This window comes from Phlebotomus argentipes, unplaced genomic scaffold (genome assembly GCF_947086385.1).
Source record: "Phlebotomus argentipes unplaced genomic scaffold, Phlebotomus argentipes genome assembly contig_2, whole genome shotgun sequence".
In the NCBI taxonomy this organism is placed as follows: Eukaryota; Metazoa; Arthropoda; class Insecta; order Diptera; family Psychodidae; genus Phlebotomus; species Phlebotomus argentipes.
The window spans coordinates 3,619,052-3,645,980 of NW_026776162.1; the positions used below are offsets into that span (position 1 = coordinate 3,619,052).

Below are 26,929 nucleotides of genomic sequence, written 5' to 3' on the forward strand. Positions count from 1 at the left end.
TAACAAGGAGAACTAGCGGTTGATAAGAGTTGCTGACCGCGAAATGGTATTCTTACTTTCTCACAACATACAAATATTTCCCCTATTTTCATTGCAGATTGAAGACATTCCTCGATGGAAGTGAATCTGCGTCGCTTCTTCAATGGTAATCGTCCCTGAAGGCGATCTGATTTGCTTCGTGTGAAGGAAGTGTCCAGAGAGAGAAGAGGAGGTCATTTGTTGGCACGAGTCGTGGGAGAAGTCAGTTTTTTTTCTCTCGATCACTATCAGGTAATTGAAGTTTATCTGCTCCCTCATTTCCTCCCCATCAGCTAAGCCCACTGATGAGCTGGTCTGGAGTCCTGTGACGCGCGCTCATCACTGAGCGTGCCACGATTGGGCGCCACCGCGGCAACTCGCGATGCCTCGCGAGCGGCGGCCCAGTGAGAAATAACTTAAAATGATGTTGGAGGTATATTTGGACTGACTCTACTCCGCTTTCTGTCATTCCGCTCACGACTACCAAACGGTTTCCACGCCCGCTGCAAGCTCTCTCACAGTGTTAGGCGCATAAAAATTGCCTCGCAAGCGTTCATAACTTTTCTGCTCTTGTCCACGAGCTGTTGTATCAACAGGCAACCGCCCTGTGGTGAGGACATTATTGGGAAATTGTCATCTGTTGCGCTGCACGACACAATTTTCAATTTTCTGAAACGGTAATTAAAAAGAAACACCAGGATTTTTCAGAAGCAGAAAAAATTGTCAAAGAGCGCACAATTAAGAAACAGAACCACATAAAATTAAACCACACATTGTGTAAAAAAAAGTGAGTGATTTGTGATGTTTAGTTGTCGCAAGAGGTGGACATCCCGTTAAAGATCTGCTGATCTCTCTCTAAAATCTATTTCAGAGTTAGGAGAGTCTTGTGAAATTGTGCTTATTTCGATGGGTTTGCCATTGAACATTGGGCAAAATTGGCACAGAGTGCTTTAAAATTGAAATATAAGAGTGATATTAATTGTCTCACACCTGAATTAATTTCAAGTATTCACACACAATGTTTTTGTACTAGAAATGAAAAGTGCGGAACAATTTTAAAAGTAATGTTATTATTTCGAAACAATTTTACAATATTTATTCTTCATCATCAGCAACTGATAAAATAAGTTTGTGAAGCTGCGTATTTTCAGACAAAAAAGAAACACACTCTTAATTCTTACGAATATCATAAATGGATAAATTTATTGTGTGACACCTTCACTCCTATTGTTGGAATAAAAAAAAGTGAAATTGAATGGGCACAAGTTCTTGTGGTTTTCGCGGTGTTTTTCTTTTGTGCAAAAATATAATAACAAGAATTTCCATTAATAAGTCAGTGGTTATCGCTCGTAGGAAGATTAAGATGAATTGTCTTAAGTAGTTGGTCTAAAAGGCAAAAAAGCAACAAACAACCTAATTGATTAGATATTTTTTCTGTTCTCTTTCTTGCTATTCGTGCAACGGTCATCGCCTCGGGGAAACTACCAGTGGATTTCGGGAAAATTCTTGAGAATACTTCGACTGAAAGACAGTGAAAGGATATTTGAGGATCTCAAAGTACATTGGGCAAAATGTCTGCAGACAATAAGGGTGAGTCAAGCACAATTTTAAAATATTTCCACCTGAGCTACCCATAAATCTCCTGCAATGTGTATGCCTTTCAATTAAAAGTATTAGATTTCACCTGTAATTGAAATGAGTGATTGGAAGAAATATTGCCTTATGTCGCGTTTTTGGTGTGATTTGTGGTATCTCCTATTGCGAAGAGGTGAATTTTACAGTTAATAGCAGAGCAGAGTGAAATTAATTACAATTTTAGTGTTCTCAAACTACCAATATACTTGTCTCGTGGGCTGCTATTATAGCCATGAGAGCAGAATCTTAAGTGGAATTGAGGAGACGATGAAATTTCCGTGTCTATTGAGGTGAATCAATTTTTGAAATTAATACGCCAAAGCCTCTTTCACTCTGTCTTGGTGCTGTATCATGTAATTTCCAGTGGAACATGTTAGTGAAATGTTCTACCTGTCTTCACCGTTCGAAGAAGGTGGGATGCCTCAAGCTTTCACAGTTTATAAAATACATACACATTGTCAACGAAATTAGAGAGGATTATTCCTGCAATTCGATAGCAAAATCTGTGAACTCTTCACAGGGAGTCGCATTTGAGAGACGTTACCTAACAATTTGCCGATCGAATCGCAAGGGTGAAAGCTCTGGAAGCTATGAGAAAGATCTCCAGCACGAGATAACACTCCATTTGCTCTCTGACCACTAAACTGGTCATTTTCTGCCTCATATTCTCTTCACCGTGGGTCTCTGAAAAAGTACATCGCTCAACGTGCAAAAGAGCCCAGATTGACCATGATTTAATGAATATGAGATGCATTTGAACTCTGTGATCGTAATGTTGGTGGTCAATTGAGTGCACCTCAATGTGATGGTTGTAATTAAACTTTCTAATCTGCCTTGAATTGTGAAGACGATCTCGATGATGCGCTAAATCTTCTCAACTATACTTTATTGACTCACTTTAAGGTCGTGCACAGAAGTGCAAATAAAACGGAGAAAAAAGTTTCTCAAGAAAATGCATCCACCCAGTGAAAATGAGTTGGTATGCTATAGGAAAAGTTTTTTTTTATGGAATCTCGCAGTATTAAATTAAACTGTGACTCACTCATTTCACCACTATTTATCTCACATGAGAAATTTTTACTTAAAAAGAGATAAAGAGTCAGGCGATATAGAGAGAAGATACCTGTCGACACGTCCATTTTAATTACTATGAGGGTTGTGCAAACTCACGCAAATTTTGCATACATACCCATACATTTTTTTCTACCTTTCCCAGATGAGGTGTGCGTGCTGCTTTTTTTTCCTCACAATCGCACCAACTATAAAATAATTCAGTGGGTTATTGGAGAAAAAAGCTCACGGTGTGTGTACGGGCATTTTGTGCGTACCACAGTCAACATGAGAACAAGATCATTGGCGTTGAGCTTGAGTGTCAATTTTTGAACTATTAGTCATTCATCATTGCACCAATTTTCTCATTGGGAATCAGTGTGATTTGCACAGAGAAGAGGTCGATGGAATGCCAACTGGAAGATTATAGAATTGTGCGGTGTTTTGAAAGCACAGTAGCTCTGCTTGACGCGCTATAAAGCATCTCTCTCATAGAGCAATTAACGTATGCAATTCAGAGATGGATTGTCGTCGGATTGAGCGATAAAATTGCGAAAAATTCGGGCCTATGCAAATTTAAGCACATGAGGCTGAACAGATTTTATCTCTTCATGCTTACAACATTCTTGTAGTTGAACTGGGAATTCATGAACTTTGCGCAATCTCTTAAATTAAGAGATGATCTGTTCCATTTAATTCAATATGAATTTACGGTGCAACATAAGGACCTCAATTGACTTGATTAATGCTCCGTGTGCGACTGTCAGCGAATTTGCATGTGTGGCCCGAAAACAGTAGCTTTTTGCACACTTCTTGGGCACACTTGTGGTGAGAAAGAGCTTTTATTTGAGCACGAAAGTAAGAGTAAAATTGCCATTTTCAAGGTTGCCAGTCAATAACCGCTCTCTCGGTGTCAATTCTTTGGCACCGTGCTCGCCGTGAATTGCATGGGAATTAGATGAAAATATGTGTATGATCGAGAGAGGCTTGCACGGTGCAGCAACCCACAGGTGCCTTCCACCTCTTCAGTTTTCGTGCCATTAGCAAATTACCACCCAAGATTGCAATTATGTCACTCACCCATTGAGAATCACTTTTCTGCGTGTCTCCAGATATGAATCAAATTGATTTCACTGTAGCGAGCATTTTTTGCACACTGTTCACAGGATCAAATTGACATGCTTTTTCTTGATAAATCTCAGAGGAGTGACTCGCGACTTTGCAAGCATTTTATCTCAATCGAGAGCCATTGTTTATGGCAGATTTTTATTGTTGAAACGAAATACCACGGACGTGTATCACTCATGAGAGAAGATATGGAAAGAAAGAGTGAAAAAGGCCAAATTGAGAGTGTGCGAATGAAGGTGTATTTAGAAATGGCACACGAGCAATTAAGGAAATTACTAGTGAATGTTTGTTACGTGAATCTGTCTCATTTGGCTTCTTCGCTTTTAATACGAAAATGCGAATGTTAATGTCTCATTAAATTTCATGAAAAGGAAGGGTTCGCAAGTAATCTTCCGAACACTCGTGATAAATGATCTGCATCGAGATTGCTCGAATGGTAAAATATCCATCAAGATTAAATGAAATATTGATGAAACACAAACAATTCATCAGCTTTATTAGATAATTTCTACTGTCTTAATGTGTGAAGAGATATTAACGTTTTTTGTAGATTAAATGAATTGTAGTTGTATTCATGTTTTTGATGTCCAAAAATAAGTTATAAAACGATACTCATTTTACCTTCGAAATTGAAACGCTATCTTTTGCATGAATTTGCATTTTAATTCCCAAGGAAGGCGTAATTAAGCGAAAATTTCCCGTATATCCTAACAATTTTATTATACCAGCGAATGCATTTCAGAAAATTGCATGAATTTATTAGAACCTTTTTGGTCTAAATAGCAAGTAATTTACCGAGCGACCAATTTGCCCACTGTGTGTATTCTTCGAACTTCCGCTGAGAACCAAATTTATAGGCAAATGGTTCTGCCTCAGCGATTGCGTGAAATGGGATTATTAAGTGAAAATTTTCACATTTTATTTCATATCAATTGGGCGAATAATGAAAATGTCTTCTTTTTCAAGGCGATCTAAAGAAAGAATCTTATCTATTCACCCGCAAATCCCTTCAGCATTGGACTAGAAATCGCACGAGAGCGGGCATCAGAGAGATTTACGACATTTCTTTGTTGATTTTCAACTTAAGTCCGAAGTAGAATTTTTTTGCTTGCTAATCTCTAGCAGTAAAGCGTGATTACTGTCTGCTTCGGCTGAGCCGAGACCAGAAATAATATTTAATTAGCAAATTATTGTCTCTCTCTCCGGTGCTCGAGCAATGCAACTTATGGTGTTTGTTTGATTGCAGTGATAAGAAGAAATGGCTTAATGTGTGCAACTTGTAGAGAGAATGTAATTCACGCATTTGTCATATTCCCATTTTTACCGACAATTAACCACTGTGCACAGCAGCCGAGCAATTGACTCCTTATCTCAAGAGTGCCACTCTTCGTGCCACTGAATGTCGAGCGCTAATGGGAGGCTCTCTTAGGTGCTGGTGCATATATGCGTTTGGGCCAGGAAAGAGAGGCTTCAATAGCGGTAATATCTCGACAAATAATGAATGAACTCAATATTAGTGTGTTGGAAGGAAGGAGGGTCAACTACCTCATCGGATAGAGACAAATGTGACACAGATATTTAGCATAATATGTAATTCTCCATCAACTAAACTGGATCGACAAGTGAATTGTCGCGCGAGCTCAATTTAGCTCCGTTTTGCTCGTGTTCTCCCATCACAAATAAACGCCGTGTTTAGCTCTCAAATTATTCCTAAAAGCCTCTTTTTTTTCGTCTTACACTCTCTTCTTGCAATTTTTCATTGCGACACACATCAATTATGTGGCGTTTTTCTGTACATACAAGTTACTTCCGAACAGGTTTTTGCATTCTAGTTTCATTCTATGCCAGAATTGCCATTCGTCGTGCGTAATTTATTTAGTAGAATGCATCTCATAAGTTCACTTGAGACACACTCGACATTTCACTCCTTTGGGCGGGGATGAATGGGTGATAATCAAGTGGAAGTTGTGAGCTTTTCAGAGTTACAAAAGAGCACACGCCCGTAGAAATGCTTATGCAACAGTCTCTCATTTCTTCTCCTGCTCACCATGCTCAAAACGTGCTAAATGAACCTGACATTGAGGTGTAATTAATTGGCAAGAAAGTCAATACTTCTCCCTCTTCCTTCTTTGCATCTCAACGTGAACAATTAATTATGCACAACGTGAAAGAATGTGCATTTTTTTCGCGAGCCATTTCGTCAATTTGTCTGTTATCGCGCGCCAGCAGTGGTAATCATCATGAGTGAGTCAGGTCTCTCACGGGGTTTGCATTAATCACATTTTCCCACGTTGTGGCCGAAAAATAGACTTTCAAAGAGAACGCTAATCCCGAAGCCCCCCGTGTATGTGTTTCTATGCGATATCGCAGAACTTTCCAATGTAATGCTTCAATAAAAAAAAAATTTCCGTCACCACAGATTTTAGCCTTTTATCCTCGTCTAATGTCTCTTCTGCGCTCATTTCATTATCAAGAGATTTCTCTTTAATGCCCATATAACACCTTATTGTAGCCCCGCTCAAGGCCAAGATATGGCGTGAAATTGCAGCTAATATAACGTGAAAGAGACCGCGAAGATATTGAAGCCACCGCAAGGACGCTGTGCTCTGAAGAAATTATCTTCCTGGGGAGAAGAGCGCATATACTCTTAAATGTTTCGGGGACAAGAACTCTCGTAATATTATTGAGTGAAGTGTATCCGAAATTTCTGTCAGACTGTGACCTTTGATTTGCACATTCGCATAACATTGCGAAGAGTGAAATCTCGTAATTTATGTGTGGGATACAGGTGGAATAGATTGATGAATTTTGGTCTTTAATCCCGCATTTATTTATCTTCGCTTTATCACGGGGGGAGAACTCTTTTCCCTCGAGCGTCAACACTCTCTGTCAGTCTAGATATTGAAGTGTTATCAGTCATTGATCACTTGGGTGGATGCAGTTTTCATTGAACGTGTCTGCAGTTGCTAAATAAATCTCCTCTCAGACACACTTTTCAGCATATCAATTAACATTGCTGCCCTAATTTGTCAATTCTGAATCCTTTAGTGACTCTCTGTTGAGCTTTTAGCAGTCACTTCACTCCTCGCGAAGCCTTCAATTGGCTTTCAGTCGCATTTCAGTGCTATTGAGAAAAAGAAAAGTTTTCCACCAACCTCACCGTGTAAAAACACACAATGATTCCCGTAATTTCAAAGCTGTGGAACCGTGAAAGCCTGCAGGAAGGTTGGTTGACAATTGTGCAGTGGCGAGAGCGATGTGGTACAAATAATCGCTCGTGTGCATTAAATACACACACTCGGACGGTGTGATGCGGAGGGTGTTTGGCGAACATAGCAATTTCTTGCACAGTATAATAGTGATTTGTCACGACAGTGAGCACGTTGGGAGCAAAAAATACTCTATACTTAATTTATTTGCACTCTCTATTAGGATTTGTCGCGGAAGACTTGGCGCATTTTGCTAATTTGCGCACCCATGTAAAGACGTACAGCGCAATCTTGCACAAAATCTCTTCTCACACCTTCTAATTTGATCATTCCAGAGATAATATAGAGGATTGCGAGAGAGTCGAGGGCCATTTTCCAATATTTTTTTGCACACTTTCTACACTCGAGCCATTTAATATTTATCTGTGGCCAATTATTTCACGTGGCTTGTAAAGTCATGATGCTTGTTCATTGAATTGACAAAAAAGGCGCGGTTTATTCATTGATCGAGAGTGCTGCAAGTATGCACAAGTGAGTGGATTGTGTATCAAATTGGGTGTTATATAGTGAATTTCAGGTGCATTTATCTGACATGGGTCACAAATTGTCTTCAATAATTACAGGCGGAATGAAAGACATTTCTGCAAAGACAGCAACTATATGGGAAAACGTGCTAAATTGGCGATAATGCTGGTGGCAAAAATCACGCAGAACATTGACTTTTCATCGATAAGAGCGCGCAACAGCGTGTTAAGAGATGAAAATTGCCCGCGGGCAATTGAATATCTGCCAATTTCCCAATTAGACATGAATTTTTAAATTATACATGCATCGAATTGAATGTAAATACTGCACCGTGTGGAAGGTCATAATTACAAGAAGCAATTGACGACAATTTCCCACCAAATGATTATATATGGGATAGGGAGGTGTACAAATCCCACTCAATTGAGATCATTTTCAAATAATAATTTATATTCTATCAGCGCACGCGGATTTCGTGTTGAAAAATCGCGTTCACGCACACACTATATATTTTCCGTGGTTATTAAGTGTTATTGAAAGGACGCAAAAATTGCCGCTGCAATACACTTTGAATAATGTTTTCTGCATGCCAAATTGCTGGTGAACTTGTTGTTGGCTGTGCGATGAAAAAAAGCAACAAAGAGTGAGCCAGTATTGAGATGCATGACTTGGAGAGAAGTATCTCAACACTTTGATATTTATCGCAATAATTAGCGTGATTGACGGGTGATTTATATGTTTCTGTGTCAATCATCGTGTTGGCTCCAACCCCAAAAATCTCCCATCAATAGATGAATTTTTGCACCTGGGAAAATTAACGCGTGTGAGATTGATTGGCCGGATTAATTTTTTAATGCGACTTTAGTGCAATTTAGACACCGCGAGTGAGTGTGAATTTTTAATAACATGACCTTTTTCTTTTCATTGCAGGAATGAAGCAAATTGTCGGGGTTTCTGACATCACAGACAACCGCAATATTTGGAGGATTTTGATTGCCGAATTTCTTGGAACCTTCCTTCTTGTGTCAATTGGTATTGGCAGCACCACAGGATGGGGTGATTTTACACCGTCATTGCCACAAATTGCCTTCACCTTCGGCCTCGTGGTCGCCACTCTGGCACAGGTGAGTTTAATCAATTGAGCGCGTCTGCGAAGATTTTTTCACATAATATGTTGCGATATTTCTGCAAAGGGGAATTGCAAAATCATGCGATAAGAACAAATTGTATGAATAGGATTATTGCGGAGTTTTTGTTAATTAATAGCAGTTAATACCGTTAATACCGATAGCGCCAAGAATTATCTGTGGAAATACTTAAGACGCGAGATAAACTTTACAATAGGAAAAATTTAAGTCGATAGATTATGCAATACACAGCATTTTTACCAATGTTGCCCACCGAAGCGTCTCTAAGCAATCAATCAGATGATGAGCCTCGAGAATCTGCGTGAGATTGTCAGAAACTGAAGGAACTCTAATTTGCATTAATTGTCGCTATTTTATTTGAGTCGTAAAATTCTGGACAATGCGGAACATTGAATACGATTTTAATAGACAACACATTAAATACGGTATTTAATTCGTTGAGCATCACATTATAGGCGAATGTCTAATCATTTATTTATACGATAGATCAGTTTATGCTGAAGTTTTTACAGATATTCCGTAGGTCAGGCAGTATTTTCAGAGGTTCTAATTGATATTCTGCAATATCCATAATCGTCTGTCTTAACAGAAGAAATCACAGTGGATTTCATTTTATAGCCACTCAAGTTTTATCAGCAACGCAAATACATACTGTGAAAAAGCTCATGTGAGTTAATCTCATAAGTTTTCGTAAGAAGCTCAATATCACCACTATGGTGATTCCCTTTGGAAGAGCATTCAACAAGCGCGACAATATACAAGTGTGCCGTAATAGGTTTATTGATATCATAAATTTTGTGCGTACAGATAAGATTTCTGTCGTCTTTTACAATGTGTTAATTTGTGAGCAGGAAGACACCGTCTGATTAGTTCTTCCGCCAACTTGTTGTTTTTTTCTCTTTCCTCCATTTCCACTCACTTCTCGGACACTCAACCAAATTTGCAGTGTGACAAAAATATCAGTTGTTTTGGAAGTTGTGTAAAACAAAAGACAAACAAAGATTTTTCAGCCAAATTTTCCGTCAAAAACTGGTGAGACACAAAAATCAATTAGCATTTGACATCCTGATGCAAATTATGCTAATTGTGAGGCACTTTTTTGGAGGGAGGGAGGGAACGCACAATTTCACGATGATTTCAATTGATTTTCCAGCACACGGTGCAAACTTGAAGATAATTGATGACTGTGGTGGAGGCAAAAAAAAATCCATTATGTATGGATGGAGCACACCTTTTATGACTGAGAGAGAGTGCATTGACTTAGCATGAAGAAAACGAGTAATATCAGTATCATGCGTTTGCAATGGAGCAGCACACAACTAGATTGCACCATATTGGTCTTTGTCGGTTTTTCAAGCGGCTCCAAACTGACCTACATCGTTCAAATTAAAGCTAAACGCACTACCACTGCGGCCCGTGCAAAAAATCGCAAAATCTCAATGTTAATCAGCCGAGAAAAGTGTAATTCACTAAGTGATTGCCAGGGCAAATGGGTGATGAAAACACGTGGTGAGAGCGGGAGCGAGGAAACTGTCAGATAACGTGCTCAAGATCACCACTTGATCTTAAGAAATGCGCTGCTCCGCTCAATGGTGATGATCTTGAGTGTCACACTTTTGCGAAGAAACTGAATGAAATATCATACAACAAGAGATGCTTGTGAAAAATGTGGGTGGGTCAATTAACAGGAGATTTTGTAATACTCCTTCAAAAGCACGTTCCCGTGAACTTCTCGACTGTGACTCTAATGTTACTTTTTTTATTCCATGTCATTCATGCCATCCTCATTCACTTTCAGCAAGATAATTTTTCATTTTGCAAAAGCGCGACACGATTTTGTGGATGGTAAACAGCGAAAAAAGTCAATTTCAATATTATCTCCATGTCGATCGGTTGAAGGATCGCGAAGAGAGACCCCGAAGATCATCCACGTGAGGGAAAAGTGTGCGCGCACAGATAAAATTCCAAGATTAAAATACCTGCCGATCTCTCACCATTCACAACACAATAGTGACACTCAATGAATCATTCTGCAAGTGAACTTTTTTCCTACAACACAACAATCTTCTTTGGATCGCAAATGGTAGACGAATTAACCTTGAGATCGTTCAATCACGATCGACAAGTTTAAATGAAAATGTCGCGCCAATTTCTATGTGTATGCGTGGATGATTGAACCTTCCTCGCGGTTCGAGGTGAGAATATAAGAAGTGGAAATGCTTGTGCGCGCATAAAAAGTTGAGACGCGCCAGAGAGGGATCTCACACTAAATGATCCTCATGCATAATCCCTCCATTAAGTGTGCTCCATTCACTTTCGTTCTAATAATCTACCTCCAAGTTTGCTGATGATCTCAAATTTACACGCATGTTGAGAGCCTCTATGATCTCACGTACAGCTTGATCTTAATCGCCTATTCATTTGATGTCAATAAAATTCCATCGTGAGGTATCGATTGCTGATCACTCGATCGCCACTGTTTACCTATCGCGAGCTGGGGTCATTCGTGTGTTCAAACGGAAATTGCCACTTTTACTTTCCACAACAAACCGGCGATCGTCTGGTGATGATCACTAAATGGTGTTCCTTGCTGTGATCCTCACAATTAATAAATATTTGACTCACAGCGAGAGATGTGGGTCAAGTTGATGTTTTGAGGTAGAGAGAAACCCTACCTCTATTTGACAAACCACTCACAGTAAATTGCCTTTAATTGAGAAACACACTGATAAATTAATCGCGTCGCTGAACGTAATCACTCTCCTCCTATTATGCGTTGATCATGATGGTTCCAATAGAGAAAAAAAAAATCACATGGGGGAAAATATGAAAGAGATTCTCTTTGTCATGATTATTTGTGAGTTAAAATGCATGTCAGTTTCTGTGATTACAGTAAATCATTAACTCAATTTTCATCTCTCTGTGTCTCATGAAAATGGAACTATTTATTATCGTTTGATCTCTTGCGCAATAATAAAGAAAAAAATGAATCTTTTCCTCTTTCGTGATTTTGCTAACAATTTGTAATAAATTTTGTGGTGATCAGGCGATTTTTTAAAACAGTGGAGATCTCTATAAATTCCTACAGAAAATATTCTTTCATCCCAAAATTTAGTAGGTTATAAAAATATTAACGAATTTGCCCACATATTTGCTCAAAAGGCGTCCAATTTCTGCGTCTTTCAAGGTTGATTTGTTTTCACAAACAATTATGTTCATACCGCAAAGCGTTTTTTTATGCTTTTGCCGTAAGTAACATCTCTCACTCTATGAGATTTGTGAATGAAGACAGCAGTGACACGGCCGGAGGTTTTTTTTTGAGAGATCACTTCAACAATTACAAAAGTAATAATCACTTTTGCTTTCATCCAGTGCGCAACATTCAAACAGTGAAGTTTTACGAGTTGTTGGCAAACAAGACACGGTAAAAGAGTAGTGATTGGATTTTTTTGTGTGCCTCAAATGCCTCCTGTGTTTTTCACTTATTGACGATCATCTCTCTTTCACTTACGATTTTCCCACGCATCGCTTATGTTAATGGCACCGATCATATTTGAATGTATGATTGGGGAGATGACTTATGTGGTGCTTTGAATAAATCATCACATTCAATCTCTTCGAGCATAGCTCTGAAATCTCAATCTCGTGCACAGCCTGGATGATTTATGCTGCATGCTGTGTCGATGGTAAACACGTCGACTCTTGATCCTCGTGGCCGGCAATCAAATTGCCCGAGATCTTGAAAAACAATGCTAAAGTAAGCGTTAAAGTCAATGCAAAAGAGCGGCGAAAAAGAAGTGGAGGAGCAAAAAAACTGCTTAATTCGACATTAATCGATTTAAGCTGAAGAACAGCCATTATGAGGTAATACAAGTTGGCCAGCGAGGAGGTGGCATGGAGGACCGGACATGGCTCGTGCGAACTGGGCCAAAATATTGCCGCGAGCGCAGCAGCAGCAGCAACTTTGGTCACTCACATCTCACCTTCCCTGGAGACCCGCGTGTGTTGTATTGATCTCGTGCGATCGCGCGTCTCTCGATCAATGATCGCGAGGGGCAAACTTGAGAGAGTGCTCCCATGTGCCCCACGGTGTCTGGCTTGTGGTTAAATGATGTCATCAAACTCTTTGGCGCATTTGAGCTTCAATGGCGACACTTGAATAGCTCACACGTTCGGTATGATTTATGCACATATTTCACTTTTAATTTTCTTGCTGTTCGTGACTTTTTGTGTTGAATTTGTTCTACACACCATTTTACCATTAATTCAAAGCACCATTTAAATTATCTCGGTCTCTCACTTCACCAGCCCGTGCGCGCCCCACTAATATGAGCGTATGAGATCGTCAAGGGATTGCCATATGGCAAAATTTCATCGTATAAATCCATCGTGGAAATTGTCTGGTGATCATGCAAAATTTCTGCAATATTTCAAGAAACATATTTACTCCCGTGAGATAAATTCTGCGAAGAGTGCGAAAAGGTTAAACGGTGACAATAATTCTACATGTTGACACTTTTAATGAGGTTTATTAAAAAAAAAATCAGCTCATTTCGTGGGCAAAGCCACCACTTGGCGGTAGGGATCAAAGGAAAAGAGGCCAAAGACATGCCTTTTATGGGCTTGTATGACTGCATTTGAATGTGGGATTATATTGCGAATTTGATAGACACCTTCTTATGATTAGCCATAAGTATGTTAATTTGAATTTGTAGCTCCAACAGTGATAATAGCTCATGCGAAATGACCGCACAAAATATCAATGGGAGACAAACACACACACGAAAAAGGCAGACACAACACTTAACAGTTGCATGCGATCGTAAAAGCCTGCTTTACGATCGTGAAGAAGTTGTCTCACAGGTGGAAAAAAATACTCCATTGGAATTACTGTAATGAACGCATTAAGCTAATTTTAGTGGTCATTCATGAATTGGCTCCAGCTCAATTAATTTTTATTGGAATGGCCCCCTTGTTGATCAGCTGAATGATCAATTTGGCGATCGTGATCTTGTGTAGTTCTCTCAGCAGTAAATTTTTACTGTTTGACCGAAAGTCGATTGATGATGTCTCTGTGCGTATAATTTGTAAAACCATCGCGACTGCGCGCGTTTTGCTTCCCAGAAGTGGAAAAAAGTGCCCGAGATTGATTCACATGAACCTCACGATCACTGATCAAGGCTGAACAACGAAATTCAAGAATTACATAATTAAGCATCGAATAAACAGTGGTTTCATCGTTGAAACAGCCATAAGGTGGACTTGATAGACGTGCTGGCGTCTCTGTTGATTTATTTGACGATTTATTTTCTGCGTGGCTTTTTTCGCATTTTCGCACAGGTGACTTTGAGAAAAAATTAATTAATATTCCCAAAAGAGCACTCGTGCGAAGAGAAAGATCACTTTTCGTCCAATGAGCACTGATTGCGAATCATGCGTGATAAATAGGCGATCTTGAGTGATCTTCGCGGCATTTGCTGAAGTGTGCGGGAAGATATTGTATAAGAGACCTTTTTCCGCTGCAACTTCAATGCAAAAAGAAAGGGTTAGTCACACTTGAAGTCTCTCTCTGAATATCCATATTTTTCTGTGGCGCGCAGAATAAAAAAAACCCATTTAAATTTTGCCCTTCATCAATCACCACCAATTGATGTCAGGAGCAATGGAGGAGGCTGACGAGAAAAAAGATGCAAAGTTTTTCTTTCGGTCTTATTTGTGTCACACACACCAGAACATCATGCACCATGGAAAATAAAAGAAATTCTTCACACCAAGGCAGACAGGCCAACAATATCGTCCGAGCGAGTTCAATCGCGAAAAAATTATTAATTGATTTAATTCAGATTTTGTGGCTTGTTAATGTATCAAAGTGGCTGCTCACTATGGGTAAAAGAGCGCTTTTTTGCCCGCTTTAGCACCACACAAATCTCTTCAATGAAGCCGGAGAGCCGTAAATTAAGTAATAATAAATAAATAGTCGAGTGGATGTACGCGGAGAGGTGTAAAAAAGCGATCATAAAGTTATTCATTTCGCGATTCAAGTTCGCGATCAAGCAAACCCACCGAATTTGGGTCATTCACGTTACCTTTTTTCAGCATTTCTTCTCAAGCGTGAGCCTTTTTTTGCGTGCTCCCGTGTGTGTGGTTTTGATGTCGCGTTTAGGCATTTTGCTCATTTGTTGGCTCGCGATCACGAGTCGATTCCATTCCGCAGAAAAGATTGCTTCGCCAAATGAGGCGATCATTTCCCTCTTTTGTGTATTTTCCTCATGCACCTTTATTGCCCATTTGATGCTCAATTTTATGGCAATTTTGCCTATTGCAAAAGACACATTAGATCGCGAAGATCACGTACATTTTGCACATGATCACTTCTGCCAAGTGATCGCATAAAGTGTTGCATTTTATGATGTTTGACAAAGCCAGAGCGAATGAGGAAAAATGAGAATAATAATGAGAGAGTATAAAGTAATTTTCACGTCAACACATGCGGCTTAAATGGTTACGCATAATCCAGCAAAGAATATCTCATTGAATAATCCAATATGTGACGGTGAGCTTTAAATTTTACAATCATCCGGCTTCGTGGATGATTACAAAGTGTCTGCTAAAGTTTCTCGCTCTTGTGATATGTGGAGCACAATTACGTAGAGTATAAATGGAGATATAAAGTCATGAAAAAAAGGCGTGTACACACGGGAGACGAGAAAAAGTGCTAAAGCAAATAAACTCACGGCATTTTCGTGTGGTCTCTCTCTTGATGTGCACCACTTGAATCTTCATGCATTATTACGCTAAATTACCCTACAATTAAAATTGCGCAATGGACAGTTTGTATTGAGAGGAAGGAGATTGCAGAGAAAGACATTCCACACATTTCAATAAAGCACAGAAGAGAAATTATTGCTCAATTTGATTCAAGGGGCAAACAATAATTGAGATGAGAGGTCACGAGATCGCGTTTTGTAAGAATGTTAGCTTTCTAAGAGATTTCCTCTCGCGATTATGGCACAGTGTTTATCAGTGAAATATGGGAAATGAGTTTTTCGCTTAAATGGTTAAGATTCTAGATAAGAGTGGCAATTAAATTAACTTCACTGATTACATGATTTTTCTGTACTATAGTCGCTACGGTACATGATTTTGTGCAATGAATTGCCTTTTCAGTTCACAATAAACCACGAAAAATATTTGATGATTTATTTTGAGTGCTCTTTATAACGCGTGCCTCTTCTTTCTGCAGGCCTTCGGCCACGTGAGTGGATGTCACGTAAATCCCGCTGTGACTTGTGGTCTTGTCATCACTGGCGACGTGAGCATCCTCAAGGGAGTTTTCTACATTGCCTGTCAGTGCATTGGAGCCATCGCCGGTGCTGCTCTCATTAAGGTAAGCCCAAAAAACTGTCTGTGTGGTCCATAAATCTCCTTCACTCTGCGCGATGGGTTGTTTGAGGAGGCAGAGAGAGAGATCACTCATGGGGCCTAAAGGGCGTGCTTTCGAGTACAAATCACTCAATTAGTGGCACAATTATTGCGAGGGCCGGCCCCACAATTGCTCGCAATTAACTGCATAAACACTGGGCGACAAGGTGGTGCGGTGAGATGGCGAGGAGTATAAGAAAGAAAAAGAGTTCAACGAGAAAGTCTCAGTGGAGAAGTGATATTAATGCGAAGCACTTGTTCTCGGGGCGATAATATTTTCCCAATGAGTACTCTTGAACTGGATAAAGTGTAAAATGCCAAGGTGAAGAGTGTGAGGATTTTATAACATATATGTACAAGAATAAAATAATTATGTTATATCCATACACTGCGAGTAACATATCTCGCACAGCCACCTGTGAGCACTTGAGGCAGCATAGTGAGAGACAACAAAAGCCCTCTTAATCCTTTCTTTGTGCAGTCAAAGTCTGGGTGTAGGCAGAAAATATCGCAGCGAAGAAAAGTTAATATATGTAAGTGAAACGATAGAATTACTCATAGAAGATCACATAAAAATATGATTTGCTATTCATCTCACGAGATCACATTTGAGGGACGAGCGTGAAGATGATGATGTGACGGTGGGATAAACATTTGAGAGACACCTCTTAATTTCTTGCCTTCAGCAGATGCTTCAATATTTCCAATCGCTTTTACGAAAAATTCATTCTCATAGGGAAAACCCCGTTAACCTCTATCTTCAGTGATCAATCTTTCCCCCGGGGGTAATTTTTTTTCCTAATCATTCTCACGAACTTTGTCATGCTTTCGCGATTGTGTTTTCATCGATATAATGAATTCCCAGAAGTAAAAACAATAGATTCTAGTCATAAGGCACAATTCGTTATAATCACATTTCAGTGAAGATTAAGTAATGTATACTTTTAAGTGTTTCTAGTTCTGTGAATCTATTGCGGAAGGCACGATTTTTCTGTTAAAAAAGAGTGATTCATACAAATCTCAACGTCAAATAAATGCATTTTTATTATCTTTTGAATCCAAAGATTATATCACTTAATTTCACTTTCCATAACACTTAATAGGTAAATTGTGGGAAAAATGTGGTAAGAGGGTGTTATTATTAAGAAATCATCTCTCACTAATCGGACTATTAAACAATGCAAAGAGGCGTGTGGAAAAAAACCAGAAATAACAGCTTGAGCTGTGCATCTCATTTGGAACATATTTCACGTCACTTTAAATATTGATTTAATTGTAATCCTACCAAAGCCGGAATCTTTGAAAGTATCTGGCAAGTGAGAATTATTGCTGAGACTTCAATGAAATGCGCGCAAAAAATAATTTTTAAGCAGCTGAATCAATTATGATATTTTCTTTTAAAGAAGTGGTGTGTCCATGGGAAGAAATAATCCTCTGTAATTGATCTTGTTTCGTAGAAAAGAATGATGGAAAAACCGGATTTATTCCCATTATTATCATCCTCGTGAAATATTTCACTGGTAAATTACGCGAAATTTCAGCGACTCCAATCAATTCTATTGCGCGGTTCACACACAACTTGATTGAATTAATTGCCACATTAGAGGTTCACAGAGTGAGTGAAAATCAAATGCCAAATGATGTGTGACTCACTGGAGCACCGTATTTGCCATTCATTATTGAACCATGAGCTTTGTGGGGCTCCCCATCACTTTTTTGTGGGCTTTGAGGCAAAGAAACCAGGGTCTCTCTCTTGCTGCGGTGCTAAAGATCATCGGGGGTTTGTCAATTTAGAATCACGGAACAAGTTTTCAAGTGAAACCAGATCAATAGAGGTAGAAATTTGAATATTTAATTGATAAAATCACGATAAAAGTCGGCATAATTTGGACATTAAAGAGAAACTGGTTTGGCATTTGGAGAACTGAATGAACGTAGTTTGTGCTCGCGATATTTCAGAGAATAGTAAACCCCTAGAAGTGCTCTCTTCTTCGGCCCACCATCACTGCCAAAATGATCAAATGGCAATTAAGAAGTGCGCGAAAAGGCATCATGTTACCTTGCCATTGAGATAATCTGTGGCGAGAAAAAAAGTCAATTGTGAATGCAATTGTGCAATGAATGCCGCGGTGAGAATGGTGTGGAATCCTTTTCTTCATGTCTTCTTGCAACTTTACATAGAATGGAAGGGCACATGGATGGACAATGCTAATAAATCAGAGTGGCTCTTGATAAGGCACAGCTGGGGAGCTTTTAATTGGGTCTTGTGAAGACCGCAAACACACCTTCGCAGATCAGTTGATAGAATAACTGAGAGGTTGCATGTTTCGCTATCATAACGCGATCCAATACGCTCTCCTTTGGGGTGGAAAATTCACTCTTTGTATGGGATTTCTAAATATTTCCCCATTAATTTTCACCTCTTTCACTGCGCGTCGTGAATGTGTGTGAATTAAATTCCGCATTGGCGTGCGCGCAGAAATTCAAGCCAGAGAAATAATACAGCAGCTTAAAGACTTTCGCAATTTATGCGGCGTTGCCGTGAACTTGAGAAGAGAGAGATGAAATGCCACACACTGGTTATTTAATACATTTCGTATATGCGCGCTGGTCTATCGGGAAGAGGAAGCGAGAGAGCGCAAAGAAGTTGATGCAGTGGATGTTGAGCAATTATTTATGCACACACCAATGTGGCTGCCGTGTCAACCGAGGCGCTCAAATGGGCACGTGAAACAATGAAAATTCAATTAATTCCACGGTGAAAAAACTGGCCGGTATAATCAGTGTGCAATATCATACTTCGCTTCGGTGATGTTGCGAAAAGTGTAAAGGGAACAAAGTAAGGAAGGTTGTCCTGATCTAACGCGTTATACAGCGTAATTGGTACGTGAGAGTCATCGAATTGAGAATTTATTATATGTATGCACAGAAAGCACTGGGGAAGCTATCAAATATATCTTCGGAATGTGAATTAAAATTCTCAATGGGAGGATAAATAATCAATTTATATGGCTGTCATGAGATGTCGCGTTTCATAACATTCTGCATATAAAATATAAATTTTCTTAAGCTTGTAAACTTCTAATCTCACGTCACTCTCCTAAAGTTATTCCGTCTTTAGATAACACACCGCAATTAAATCTGACGGATTCATTCTTCTGAACAGTAGTGAATCACTCACTGTATTTTAGTGGATTTCCACGTGATCTCAATCTCATGTGGATAATGTAAAACGAGAAGAAAAAAAAAACGTTCTCACAATCTTTTTCCTACCTTTTCTCTGCGTATCACAAAATGTAAGAAGGGAGAAGAAAAAGCTCTCGTGTCATCAACAAATCAAGTTCAATGTTGAATTGAAAACTTTTTGCCATTGACATTCACAAAACCATGAAAAAATATCTTATTGCTATTTTGCTTGGCTTTCGTGTGTCTCTCTTTTTATCTACTTGAGCTACGCGACTTCTTATCAAAAGATTGCGGCTATTGTAATCAAACGAAATGATATTTGAGCTGTAACAGTAGACCAGGGATTTGAAGCTGTTTAGTTTCTATGCAGTTAAATTGTGTTTCATATTTCTCTTAGTTGTATTCTATTTTGATAATTTTTACATGCACTTTGCTGTAAAGACGTTGGAAGAATCATAAATTTCCTAAGCACTTCAAGTCTATCTCACTATAATTTTTATTATGCCGCTATAAAAGACTTTATAATGCAATATATTCCCATCAGCGAATGTTGCACTTGGCAGAGAAATTGCAAAGTATGCCACACAATTATTCATAGTTAGAGTTTGGTAAAACGTGACTTTTAGTCTTTTGTTGGTGCTACCTTTTCAAATTAGTAACTGCAGAGTTTGCATGAATGAAAAATGTGGCTCATTGTTTCTATAATTCACCACTTTGCCATGTGTCTTTGACATTGTTGCCCATGAAAAAAAGACGCTCGCAAGCACTGTCTTCCTGTGGACGAATCACGCAGACAACTTCCTTGGCATTGTGTGTTGGATGATTTGTCAAGGAAATCAAATTAATTCACATGGAAGTTGTGCGCTTTAGTTTCTTGGACACTCAATTATGTGATGCGAGTATAAATAATTCAGCAAAGATGATTGTGGAGAGAATCAATAAAAAATATTTTAACATACCAAACAAACTTGATGGATTTTATCTGTTTCTTTCCTCCTTCAGGTTGGCACACCGACCGCTCATGTGGGCAATCTGGGCAACACGATGCTCCACGAGGATCTCTCGCCGGCCCAGGGAGTCCTCATTGAGGCTCTCATCACCTTCATCCTCGTCTTCGTTGTGCACGGCGTGAGTGATCCCCGTCGATCGGACAACAAGAACGCCGTACCACTGTCCGTGGGACTCGCCATCACTGCTGGTCACTTGGCTGCGGTAAATATTTGCCCATGATTTATCACGCGAATCAATAGAGTAACGACATTTCTCACCTGCAGATTAAATTCACCGGCGCCAGCATGAATCCCGCTCGGACCTTCGGCCCCGCCGTAGTGACGGGCTTCTGGGAGAATCACTGGGTGTACTGGGTGGGCCCCATTCTGGGAGGAATCATCGCCGGATTGGTCTATCGCTTCATCTTCAAGGTGAAAAAGGGAGACGGAGAAGCTTCATCCTACGACTTCTAGGCTTATCCAGCTTCTCCACACATCACTTCTACCATCTTTTACGTCTCCAATTAAATTATATTAAGCGTAATGTGAGATCGTCATCTCTAATTATTGTTTTTGTCATACAAAATTCTCGCTTTTATCACTGCGAAAAACCAAAAAAGAAGCATCACTGAATGGGAGATTGGAAAAGTAGAGAAAGAGATATTTTGCTTTCGATATTCTGCGTAATTAAGGACATTCATTTTGGGTATTTTGTATCTTTTATACCGGAGACATTCACTTGATGCATTGCAGTGGGGAAGATCATCAAAATTACTCAAATACTTGAACTATTAATCGTCACAGTGAGTGCCTCTTCAAATTCATTTGTGTGCCTAATTGGCACAGAGATCAATTTGTACTTTTTTTGTGAATACAATGAGCATGAACTATTCATGAAATTTCTTTGTAAATATACACCATCGTACCTTTAACCATTACCTTTCATCCACAAATAATTTTACATAGAGTTGCTGTGTAGAGAGTAAAAAGTTTACATCTTCATCCTCGGTGACTAAGAAACTTGATATTCAACTCAACTCCTGAGAATTCACAGTAAACACTTCAATAAAATTAATCTCCTTCGACAGGAAAAAAAACAAGCAAACTTTTCGGTAAACAAACTTTCAACCCACTATGCAAAAGACAGATAAACAAGTAAGAAAATAGTAAAATAAAAAAGAACGATAAGCTATAGAGTAGTAGAAAAAAAAATCAACTCTACCGAAGGAAGCGAAGTTTTAGAATCAGAATGATTCGCATTTGAATCTTTTTTCGTCTTAACGTTTCTCCTCTTTTTATTGTATATTTTGAAATGTGTAAAACTCAACTAACCACTTTTCGTTAGGCGATGTTATATCTATAAATATATAATGTTGTGCAAAATAAAGTGTAATAAAATATTTTGTATGTAGATCTCAATTCTTTTAATGCTCAAACGATTTCTGCAATTTCTCAGACATTGGACTTGAGATAAACAGGAAATTCCGTGATTTGTTATTGTGTCGTGGCCACTGGAGACAAAATGTATCTCGCGGGAATCGCCGAGGAAATTTTCTACGGAGTTAAACATTAGATTTTATGCATGATGAATCGTCGAAATGTAGCGGAGAAGCGCAAAAAAGTGTATTTAATTTGCATTAATCACCCTCCAGGCGAGATTCGTTTTTGCTGCGTCGACAATTCTTCCTATTTCTATAATCTTGACAAAAGTGTTCTCGCCAGTGATTTATTTACAGAATCTTGTCGTGCTCAAATAAGTGTGATTTTATTTGCGCCTTACTAACTTGACCAATTTGATTAAATTAATGTTCATTTTTTTTCTTTATCAATTTCACAAGAAGAAACATTGTCTCTGTTCTAGCTCTTTGGGAGGGAAAAATTGAGAATTCTCAGAGAGCACATCATCTCTTTAGCTGTCAATTGCGTTGTTGTCCGCCCTACAATCGTATCCATCTACGTCTATAAAGTCGTGGCTCGTGGTTCCCCTGGTCTATCGCCTTATAGAGTAAGTACTGCTGGCGATATTTCTGATACTGTTAGTCTGCATTGCTCTGACCCAGCTCTTCAGAGCGGAGTGTGGCTTTCTCCACGGCATTTATGAACACGTTTCTGCGTGCAAAGAGTGATTTATCAATTGGCAACATTTTGATCCCCTCATAAATTCAAAATATTTACACTCACCTAATTCCACCCTTTTCGAGCTCATGAACTGCCGCAATTGTTGCTCCGCCCGGCGAGCACACTTCATCCCTGAGCTGAGCCGGATGTTTGCCCGTCTCCAGCACCGTCTTGGCCGAGCCGTAGACCATCTGGGCGGCCACTTGGAGGGCCGTCTGCTTGGGGATGCCCTGCTTCACACCCCCATCCGCCAATGCCTCAATTATCGTGTAAATATACGCCGGGCCACACCCAGTAATCGCCGAGAAGGCATTTATCATCTTCTCCGGCACCTCCTGCGCCGTGCCCAGCGAATTGAGGATCGTGTTGATTTTCTCCACGTCATGCTGCGTCACATAGCGTCCCGGCGAGAACACCGTGCATCCTTCGCCCACCTGCATCGGTGTGTTCGGCATCGACCGAATTATTTTCAGTTGCGGAATGAAGTAGAAGTGCTGGAAATATCAATCAACCAATTCATGTTAGTGGATCAATTCTTGGCACGCAACAAACTCCACTTTTACCTTTTCAATTACATCAATTGATATTCCCGCCATCACGGAGATGAAGAGCTTGTCCGAATCCCTAATAGAGCGAATGTGTTTCCTCTGGATCTCAGCTGCACACTTCTCCAGAATGTGAGGTTTCACGCAAATGAAGATTATATCGCACTTGATGATGACCTAAGAGTGTAAAAAGAAGGCTGTGTGAAGCTAATTGATTTTCCCATTTACAACCATTCACCCAGAAAATAAGAGAGGATTTTCAGCAAAATTTCAACATATAGTTTTTCCTCCCATTTTTTATTATATTTCCCTCTCAAACACGCAACGTCGTTTATGGGGCCACCAAATAAATTTCTCTAGGAATAATGTTAGAAACAATATTATGGTGACACATAAAAGTTTATGTTGATTGCCTTAAAATATTCCATTTCGTCATAGTACTAACTTTTTACATTGATAAAAATCACTGAGTTCTAAGGCTGAATCGTAAATATTTGACATTCTAACCAACGATTTAATGAGAACAGACATGAAAATCGGATTCCTCCGTATAACTATTGTCTGCATTCTTGACGGGCAGTGACTTTTCCACATGTGAGAATATAAAAAAAAATAATCGACAAATAGGTTATCTTTATCCGCTGAGGAATTCTTGAGAGACTGATTTAATGTTGTAATTTGATTTCAGATTAATCAAAGTGAATTTCACTTTGAACTTGAGACGCTTTCAGCTATCTTCCTCTCTCATTAGTCATTCTTCTCTTGTAGCACCAATTCTGAGATACAAAACTAGTTTTGGAGCATTGAACTGATTTATCAATAAATTATTTTAACCTAGAGAGAAAACAGTGTAAAATTGCTTGGCTATAAAATTGTCCCAATCAGAGTCAGAAAAAAATGTGACTTTTCCTCCCTTTTTCCTTCCACCGAAAACCAATTAATTTGTCCACAAATCACTCAATCATCTGATAAACTTAAATACATTACACACTCTGTGGGATTATAAGTTACAGTCGATCTCAATTGGATTGCAATTTGAGAAAGTTTCATCATAATAAAGGGGTCTTATGCCATGCAGAACCTCTATCAAGATCTAATCACTTTATGATTTTCCTTTCCTCCCAATTATTCATCGCTCTGCGGATCAATAATCCGTTGCGGTGGCAAAAACCCCACAATGATATCTCAATTGAAGGTAAATATTTTAATGTAGAACTCACAGATGCACTCAAACAGTAATTTAATTTCCATCAAACCGATCATTAGCAGACGGAGAAAGTCTTCTGGTCGATGGTATAAATTTTTCATTTTGAATAGCACTAATGAAAATTGAGCAATAACTTCTGACTGAAGTACCAACATTAAAAAAGAGTCTCATTAAAGAAATCATGTGAGAAAACTGCTGTACGCTAAAGGTCTTGCAAACTCCTCCTCCTCCTTTGCCACACTGGAAAATTTTTAACACCCTCTTCTGAGGAATTTTTCATTCCATATCGCTGTTTAAAATCACAACAATAATTTATAACTCCACTTAGCACATTTTCTCTCTATATAAGGATTAATTGCCCCGATTCTGCTCTCCTTTCCTCTCTCCCTCAATTCTGTGGCGTGCTTGGAGGCAAGGTCCATTTTCAGGTGACTCATAAATTGGTGGAATTTCTAATCTAAAAATTCATGCGAAATAAAAGAAATTCAGTGAAAATTCATTCACGTCTTCGCGGAGAGAAAATAGGTAAATCCTTCAACATTGTAAGGAAAGTAAAAATGTGAAAATTTCATTTCGACAAACATTCGTCTCTTGGCCACGTGAAAATTCCGATAACAATCTTCCGTGTCTTGAGCATAAAAAGCACATTCACTTTCACCACCATATTCTCCGTCCGTTCTTTCTCACCATTCCCACCTCTCTATGTAAACAATAATTAATTCAATTGAGAGTCAAGGGTTCTGTTGGCACATTAAATGTAGGACAAAGGAAAGAATTCGTCTGCATGCCTTTTTTTCACCATTGATGGTGTGAAGAATTTGGGTGCACAAAAAGAGGTCATCAACCGTTACTTACATCTTCATTATCAGCTGTTATTTCAGATCCAATCTCCTTCCAGCGCCTGAGATTCTCAAGATGAGGTCCAGAGGCGAGAATTTGCGAGGGTTTCACCAGTCCTCGATTCACCATGCCAGATCCAATGGCAAATGCCATATTTCCTCCGCCCAAGAATCCAATTCTCTCGTCAAATTTGGCCATTATCTCCTCCTGATCCTGATCAGTGTCTTCACGTTCTCTACTCCTCCGCGAATTGTCTTCACTGTCTGCTGCCAGAGATCCTGTTTGTGAATCGCAATCCATTAATTATTAAGAGTGTGTCACCAAAAGGCAGAACTGTTCTGTGCTTGAACAACAGTGAATCAAGTGAACGTGAGAGTGGAGAATAAATGGAGTTGTTTTCCCGACCGAAGGGTAGCAACGACTGCCTCACAGTTTTTTCCCACTCAGTCGTGTGACCGTCAGGAAGTTGAGAATTTCTCTGATTGCTCACAAAGACTCTCCCTTTCACATGGACGAAAAGCTCAGGCTTTCTCCCCTAATTAACATACTAATTTGGCCGTCAGACGACCTCGACGGTGGCTATCAAAGCACGCAAATACTTTATTGACATACAATTGCTCCATTGTGAATTTCAATACTGGACGGACACTCGCCCCACAATCCGCCGCACTGCCAAGCAAGATGAATTGATTTCCACCTCATTTTTCACGTGAAATTCTTCCCACCTTGTCGCAACATTTAGACACGATTTACTTGTTCTTTCCACCGGCCCCCGAGTCATTCAAGAAAGCAACCACCCCGTGACCTTCAGTAACAACATAGGAAATCTGTGATACGTTGCTCAGGACTCATGGTGGCGATTATGATCGCTCCGTGGGGGTTGCGTAATTACAAGAAATGACATTAATAGTGGAGAAAATATTTGGATTGTGAAGTAATTCCATCGTATTACTACACAATCAACTGTACAGATGATCCATTATTTGATTTGGGTGTAAAATAACGAGGAACTCGGCCGATGTGGCGATTAATTCGCATAACGAATATCTCATTTACTGAACAATTAATGGAGTCAATGTCATTATTACGGATTTATGATTGCCGCGTGGAGAAGTAATGAAGAAGAAAAGCAATAAAGAACATTTACAGTGTTTGGTAAATAAATTTAGTTGAGTTTCAAAACTCAGAATCTGAATCAATCTTGAATAATAATCTTGTATAGTCACTCATATAAAAATTGATAATCCAGATAAGGTTGATCTGCAAAGTTTTACTGAACTTTCCCGTTGTGTCTTGCTCCATAGACAATCCGATAAGAAGTGCTGGAAAAAACCCCGTTACGTTTTTATAACTGGGAACCTCGGAAGATTCTCGAATGCTTGCGTAAACACAAACGTAATCGGTTCCTTATCTTGCAAAATATTGCAACACTCATTCACAAGATTTCCAGAAAGACCGGAAAGATTTCCCAAATTGTGACTTCCGGAAGCCTTAATCCTCACTAATATTTGCACTTAGATTTTAACCTCACAAACACACCCAAGAACTCACGGAATTAGGTAATTAGATTGCCCACATATCAAGAAGGTCAATGATAAAAAGCAAGAGTAGTTTCCCGCGATGTTGTTGGGGATTTTCCACGAGAAAAGATGCTGCAGAAATGGACCCCAATGTCGCCATTGGTCAAGTGGTAAACATTGCAGAAAACTCACACTTTAATTGCACCGAGAAAGCAAATATCTTTAATAATTTATCAATACTCACAAGTGCTTCCGATTCTTATCAGAAAGCGTAATCAGCACTCCGTTTTGTGCACAGAAAATGTGAAAAATCCCAACACCTCGCGGCTGCTGCGTGGCGACGTCACAGAAACTCACACTTGCGCACGTAACAGCTGATCGCGGCGAAA

The 26,929-nt window shown here is 39.3% G+C and overlaps 2 protein-coding genes across 5 annotated transcripts; one reads left to right on the forward strand and one right to left on the reverse strand.

The window, feature by feature from the left end:
- The first annotated feature begins 470 nt into the window (after positions 1-470).
- Positions 471-21,723, forward strand: LOC132264692 (aquaporin AQPAn.G-like). Of its 2 annotated transcripts, none has more exons than XM_059764978.1 (6): positions 471-695; positions 1,444-1,608; positions 8,496-8,689; positions 15,957-16,100; positions 20,324-20,533; positions 20,596-21,723. In XM_059764978.1, exons 2-6 carry the CDS (start codon positions 1,590-1,592, stop codon positions 20,782-20,784), a joined length of 756 nt encoding a protein of 251 aa, XP_059620961.1. In that variant the 5' UTR covers positions 471-695; positions 1,444-1,589; the 3' UTR covers positions 20,785-21,723. The 2 variants fall into 2 exon arrangements, with proteins under 2 accessions (XP_059620961.1, XP_059620960.1); XM_059764977.1 differs by having other exon boundaries at positions 1,507-1,608.
- Positions 21,724-22,050: 327 nt separating this feature from the next.
- On the reverse strand, positions 22,051-26,912 carry LOC132264690 (pyrroline-5-carboxylate reductase 2). Of its 3 annotated transcripts, none has more exons than XM_059764973.1 (5): positions 26,785-26,912; positions 25,036-25,298; positions 22,992-23,150; positions 22,492-22,922; positions 22,051-22,419 (listed from the first exon to the last, which is right to left on the reverse strand). In XM_059764973.1, exons 2-5 carry the CDS (start codon positions 25,216-25,218, stop codon positions 22,347-22,349), a joined length of 846 nt encoding a protein of 281 aa, XP_059620956.1. In that variant the 5' UTR covers positions 25,219-25,298; positions 26,785-26,912; the 3' UTR covers positions 22,051-22,346. The 3 variants fall into 3 exon arrangements, with proteins under 3 accessions (XP_059620956.1, XP_059620958.1, XP_059620957.1); XM_059764975.1 differs by having other exon boundaries at positions 26,733-26,896; XM_059764974.1 differs by lacking the exon at positions 26,785-26,912 and adding an exon at positions 26,572-26,717.
- Between the last annotated feature and the right edge of the window lie 17 nt (positions 26,913-26,929).